The following is a 6,897-nucleotide window of genomic DNA, read 5'->3' on the forward strand; positions in this document are numbered from 1 at the left end:
AATCGCATCTAAACAATTGTTTAAATCAACCTCGAAGTGTGTCAACAGCTAAGCGACACTTGTAAAAATTGGGCAGCGTTCGCTGTGGTTTGTTGCCAATGAGGACACGTCTGCGAGTAACTTGACAAGCTGGGGTAGGCTGCGCGCGCAACCGCCGCCATTTTAAATTTCCTTCTCTCTCCCGTGACACTGTGGAGCCCCAGGACGTAGTTAACAGCTGTGAGCGCGAAAGAGCACCATCAAGGGCTAAGTTTTCTGATATAGATGGTTAATATTTGCTCAAAAGGATATTTAAAATACTAACCAGTGTTGAAAAATCATCAAGAATGCATAAGAAGTGTTAAAAGTTATATTGGAGAGATTACGAAAGAGTCGTTGTGGACGTATTGATTTTCAAACCAACAAGCTGGCAGTATTGAATTATTAAAGAACGAAGAAATTATTGAAATATTTTTCAATAAGTGTTGTGCTATTGGAAGTTACAAAGCTTTACCGAAAAAAATCGATAACCGCGTAGTCTGACATCTGCTTGCGTGATGCGAATCTAAAAGAGATAGCTATAGGCGGAGAGCTGTACCCTTACACCGCCGATAGCCAGTCTGCTGATAAAATATAAATACAGAAGTACCCTTCGCAATTGAAGTCGAGAACTAATTAAAGGTTGGTACCCTTATACATTTTTAACATTTTATTTATACTTGAACCAAAATTTTAACTTTACTTGAATCATATTTACAAAATTTAACTTATAAACGTGTATTGTATACTACAATATTGTTTTGTTTTACTATTACTTTTACTAATTGACAAAATTTGCTAAATGTTTTTTCAAAGTTAAAGTTAATATCTTTTGTCTTGTCGTTCGTTGTTATTTTTGAAATTATGGAAATATCCTTATCACTATTACATAATTATGAAATCTACATCCTAATAGAAATTACGTCTTCGCACAAATTTTCCTCTCAATTTAAGAGATCATTCCCAGTAACGCCTACAATGTTTGAGAACGCCCACGGAATCGTCTATAATTATACCTCTGAGATCACAATTTTTCCTCAATTACCACGCCTTATATGAAAATTAATATTACAATGATCATAAATATTGCGAATCTCCCTAATTATGTACAAGTAAAAATAATTACGTAATATATTTTATTCATCGATTTGTTTAAGAGAAGAAAAGCAGGAAAGAAATATATTTTTAATTGTAAATAAATCCATAAATTGCGAATTAAATACGATATTGTTTGTTGTAAAATTGCATATAGAGAGAAATAATTAAGATTTCATGTGATATCCTTATACGAGTAATATTCCGAATTTTACTTAGTTATTCTTAGTATGTGACCAATGATGAAAAGATATAAATATCTTAGAAAAACCAGTAAAAGGATATGTAAGAAAGAACATCCTGACTATGTAAGTCAGATATCCTATTTATAAATAGGTCATATTACCTAAGCTTGTCTAGTAGCCAGCCTTCCTCTAACTTTAAGTGTAAGAAAGTAATATGATACACGTTATAAAGTTAACCTACCATATTTGTCTATTAAGTAAAAAAAAAATGATGGACCAAGACAATTTTGTACAAAAGGTACTTTTTTTTCTATAAATCAGACATAATAGCTGAAATTGTTATTATTTAATTTCAGTTTTTCAATTTATTTTTTTCTGAACAAATGAATGTGTTTCCATTAATACGAGGGTGGAACAAGACAATATATTTCGTATTTTTCCGTTACACTGTAACACCATGGGTAGTAATTATACTTTTTAATTTATGTCTTCGCCAAGTGACTTGACTCTGTTTATCATGTCAACTGAACCTAAAGCGGGCAATGTCCTGAATAAGTAATGAACGACCTTTTAATTTTCCTGTAAAAATATTTTGCGAAACACGAATGAAATGCTTAAGCAAAACAATACAAATTCATTAACAACAATAGGTCAAATAAATTATATCTGTACAAATATTACAAACCATTTAAAAAACAATTAAAGACCAAGAGATTTTCTTATAATTTCTTTACATTCATTCTTCTTCTTATTATATCTAAATATGTTCCAAGTTTTTTTATATCTTCAAACCAATTCTTTTGCAAGAATTTTGCGGGAAAATTAAACAATTACAATTTTTTTTATTAAAATAATTAAGTGCTGTCGCTAATCAAGAGCGATATGGTGAACAGCTAAAGCATATTTCCAGTTAGAAGCGACAGAGATAACTAAATTTGTTGAATTCAAATGTCGGTATGCAACGTGTAAAGTAAAAACAACCTTATTGGAAACATAATACAATATAAATTTAAACGTTACATAAGATTAGAACATACAAAAGTACTGGGTTAGCTTATTCGTTTACTGGATTTTGTACCAGAGAGTTGTAGAAGTAATTGTCTACGCTTTAAATATGATTATTAGTGAAAATCTAGCGCAAAAAATTATTTACCCTGTAGTTACTTCAGAAAATGGAGAGGTACTAGAAATATTTGGATGTCATGTGATTTAAAAAAAATAATCTATTACTTTTTTTTAGATGGGTGGTGCTGATATCAAATGGCAGAAGGATGCTGGAGACCAGAACTTCGATTACATGTTCAAACTTCTTATCATCGGAAACAGTTCCGTCGGGAAGACCAGGTACTTTTTACATCAAGTCTATGGCTGTTAATAAAACGATTATATGAACATTGATACCATTGTTTAGTACTGCAATAATTATTATAGTTATACATGTTTGATTAACATTTCTTTAATTCATGCCATCTTTACTAATATTATAAAGAGGAAAGATATGTATTTTTTATGTGTTGAAATAACTCAAAGACTATTGGGCCGATTTCAATAATTATTTCACCACTAGAAAGTATATCTGTGCGAAACATAGACTACATTTTTTATTATTTTTAATTTCTCGCATATGCAGTCGCAAACAATAGCTAGTCCTTTATAAAATTTCAGTTTCCTATTTCGCTACGCGGACGATTCCTTCACTTCAGCCTTCGTATCCACTGTCGGCATTGACTTCAAGGTGAAGACAGTTTTCCGTCACGACAAACGCGTTAAACTCCAAATATGGGTAAGTTTTAATATTTATTCTGACCTATTTGTATCTGGATAGTTTTGATTTTAAATTTATCAATATTTAAGTAGTTACAAATGTCTTCCTTAAGAAAGAGAAGGCTTAATAGACAAAGGTTGATTGTGTATAAAATGAGCATTTATTGTGTGCAAAAAAATTGTCACATAATGTGTTCCAAATCCCACAATCCAATTGATACAATTAATCAAATAGGAAAAATCCCATAATATTGATTGATTTAAGGCCTTGTCATATAATAAACCAGAATGAAATACAAGTCTTTGAAACAATGTAGTTACCCTTTAACTTTCTTTGTATGTACGATTACCTTTAAAATTTCTTATGTGCATTGTTACTTATAGGACACTGCTGGCCAGGAGCGCTATCGCACCATCACAACTGCGTATTACCGAGGCGCTATGGGCTTCATATTAATGTACGATATAACCAATGAAGAAAGTTTCAATAGCGTTCAAGATTGGTACGTATCGTAAATATAAAAACTTTAAAAACTAAAACGATATAAGGTCGACAATTTCTCAGCTGTTTTTGGGTATCGAAGGAATAGTACTGGAAATAATGAATTCATCGTGGTTGTAGGGTAACTCAAATCAAGACGTATTCGTGGGACAACGCCCAAGTGATCCTGGTGGGCAACAAGTGCGATATGGAGGAGGAACGCGTGGTGAGCGCCGAGCGCGGCCGGCAGCTCGCCGAGCAGCTGGGCGTCGAGTTCTATGAGACCAGCGCTAAAGAAAATATTAATGTCAAGGTAAGAACAGATTTTAAAGGACACTATACGTAAAGTTCATAGTCATATCATAGTAGAAACGCTGAACAGAACAAACTCCTTGGTCTATACTAATCAAATAAAGATTTACATTATTGTATGTATTGAAATAACTCAAAAACTACTGGTCCGATTTTAAAAATTCTTTCACTATTAAAAAGCAATGTTGTCATAGGCCATATTTTTATTTTCAAGCAGGCGAAGTCGCGAGCAACAACTAGTAAATTATATTATGTAAGATGTGATGTTAATATTATTTTTTTATTATATATATTTGCCAGCCTATTTGTCTGATACGGTTAGTTAAGCCAAAATAGAAGTGACTTTTCAAATTAATTTAAATATTTTAGTAAGTCTGATTAGTCTGCCACAGCTGTTCAGATACTTTACTAATCACTAGTTAGTTTGTCTACCTTAAATTGTAAGTTGTAGATAGAATAGTATGATGTAAACGGTTCTGTATCTTATTAAAAACTTATTGCAGACGGTGTTCGAGCGCTTGGTTGATATAATATGCGACAAGATGTCCGAGAGCCTGGACTCTGAACCAGCGATGCTTGCTGGCGGCGCGCGCGGCCAACGTCTCACGGAGCAGCCGCAGAACAACGCAAACCCCAACTGCAACTGTTAAGAAAATTATTCTATACATTACTTACTGGACACTATTTACACGAAGCCTTGTACTGAATTATCTGCGATTCCGTCGTTTCTAGCTGACGTACAAAAGCTCACTTTGCAAGTCTAGATTGACTTATCGATGTTAAATGTTCTAATGGAAATGTTTGCCAAGAATGTCCTGTTATTTTTTTCTATCTAGGTTTTATTTTTCAATCTTTCGTCCTTTGATAGTTTTGTTTATTTATAAGTTAATGTTAACATTCTTTTACGTCAGTTCTAACATTTTTTCTATTACTTATCTACGTAAGTTTTCGTATAGGTCTAATTCTACGTTATAAAAATCATATAATTAAATGTATCGCCATGTTGTTAATGTCTTTATTAATTTCAAAATTTAGTAGAAAATTAGATAAACTTGATGTGAATGTATCGCTGAATACATTTTATTGTTAACAACGCATTTTCATTGATGTATGTAATTTAGAATTGTTGAAACTTTGTGTAACAATAATAACATGTATTAGTATTGATAAATAATATAGATGTTAAGTAGCTACTCGTATCTATACTGCAAGCTGGAGTAGAGATCTGATATAATTTAGATATGAAAATTTTCTATGCTTCACGTTAAATTTCCAAGCATTTCTGTTGCAATTGACTTAATATTAATTTCAAAAAATATATAACTTAAGGTGTGAAAGCCTTTTAATTTTTCGAATTGCGCAAAATCAATAAATTTACGGAAAAAATGTTTGATATGTCACGTTCGTCAAAGCTGCGAATAATGGACCAAAATCAAGAATAAGGAAATGTTCACAAAAATAGTTCTAAAAAGGCGCAAAATATTTTTAGACATGTGTTTTTCATTATAGAAACTTTGTAATTCATATTACCTCATTCCTCGCATTTAGTTGCTTAAAGTTTATAGTTTTAATAATGTTCAGAAGTAAGTTATTTTATTTGTTAATGCATGATTAAAACTATTTTATTTAATTGTAAAACTTTAAAGATATCGTATGAAAACTTATATGCTTTGAATCTGAAAACTCGCAAGTAAAGAGTCGCTTGATATCAGTATTATTGGGAAAACTTAGCTTTTATCTATACGTTGATTGTATGCAGCGTTTGTAAATACGTTTTATTAATGTGTAAATTTACAACTGTGTATAGTATATCTACATGCATATAAATCCGTTTGTATTCTTGTTACCTATGCTATGTAATTTGGGAATTACTTAAATCTGAAATATTAATGATACCTAATTTTTGTCTCACGCCTAATCAAATGTAATAGTGAAATTTCACTGCTGCGTCACTTGTATTAAAAAACATAATTGTCTTTATTTTTCTTAAGAGAAAGTAAAGGACAACAATATATATTAATACAAATATGTCGGCAGTTTACACCCACTCTTATAAGGTTTGTCGCAGTAACAAACCGATCTATTAGTTTTAAATGTAGACAATATAGACAATACAATTTATATCAAAATTCTGTTTAACAGCATGCACATTATTTTTAGACTATAAGTAAGGTGTGACATTAGGTAGCTTTACTGACATCTTTTGATGAAACTCTACCAATTATACGTATATAATTTGGGTCCTATTAAATACACACTCGTCTATATTTCCGTACCTGTAGCGTGGTCGAATTGAGGCTTTCTTGTATAATCATTATTAATTATTAATAACCTTTAACCACATTATAACAAACTATATTAAAGGAATTGGATTACAATTATTGCCCAATTATAAATAAAATAATGAGCCTCTAGTAGTATTTATAAATGTCAATTTTTGCGGATCAATTACACAGGATCCAAAAAAATGATAATGACGGGACATAATTTAATAAAAATAAAAATATTGGTTTTGATGGATGACAATGTAGAGATGGTCCTATAGCGGGCGTGGAAGCATATCTTAGAGAAAGGATTTAGATAAATTACTTTTGTTTATGAAACAATAAAATACAATAGATTTCAATAGTAAAATGACTTTATGACCAAAACATGAATATTTGATTAATATTTTCTATTCTTTAGTTTTAATTTAGATTATTTAAAAAAAATGGTTACAGTTTATCTGACACAAATGTAGTAGTTCACAAAAAAAAAAAACTATAATCGTTTAGCTGTATCTATAAATGTATGTTAATATTTGTTGTGTGTTAATAAAGAAATTATTTAAAAGAAACAACTGTGTAAGAGATTTACTGATAATATACAGTCTATATACAAAATGATTTTTAATAGCTGCCTTTACCTCTAATCTTTCTATATTAGAGAAGGGTCCATAATTATTTCACTGCATTTTACTTTTCACTCTTCATAACAATACTTTTTCTAAGTACAATTTTTAAATCAAAATTCAATCAAAATTAGATTTAAAAAATATTCAAA

The 6,897-nt window shown here is 30.7% G+C and overlaps 1 protein-coding gene across 3 annotated transcripts; it reads left to right on the forward strand.

Moving 5' to 3' along the window:
• Nucleotides 1–211: 211 nt before the first annotated feature.
• Nucleotides 212–6,615, forward strand: LOC106105620 (ras-related protein Rab-3). 3 transcript variants are annotated; one of them, XM_013286041.1, is made up of 6 exons: nt 212–660; nt 2,539–2,642; nt 2,964–3,081; nt 3,447–3,565; nt 3,685–3,856; nt 4,359–6,615. In XM_013286041.1, exons 2-6 carry the CDS (start codon nt 2,539–2,541, stop codon nt 4,503–4,505), a joined length of 660 nt encoding a protein of 219 aa, XP_013141495.1. In that variant the 5' UTR covers nt 212–660; the 3' UTR covers nt 4,506–6,615. The 3 variants fall into 3 exon arrangements, with proteins under 3 accessions (XP_013141495.1, XP_013141496.1, XP_013141494.1); XM_013286042.1 differs by lacking the exon at nt 212–660 and adding an exon at nt 2,370–2,391; XM_013286040.1 differs by lacking the exon at nt 212–660 and adding an exon at nt 2,394–2,478.
• The last annotated feature ends 282 nt before the right edge of the window (nt 6,616–6,897 follow it).

The sequence above is a fragment of the Papilio polytes genome, unplaced genomic scaffold (assembly GCF_000836215.1).
Source record: "Papilio polytes unplaced genomic scaffold, Ppol_1.0 DF822845.1, whole genome shotgun sequence".
NCBI classification, from domain to species: domain Eukaryota; kingdom Metazoa; phylum Arthropoda; class Insecta; order Lepidoptera; family Papilionidae; genus Papilio; species Papilio polytes.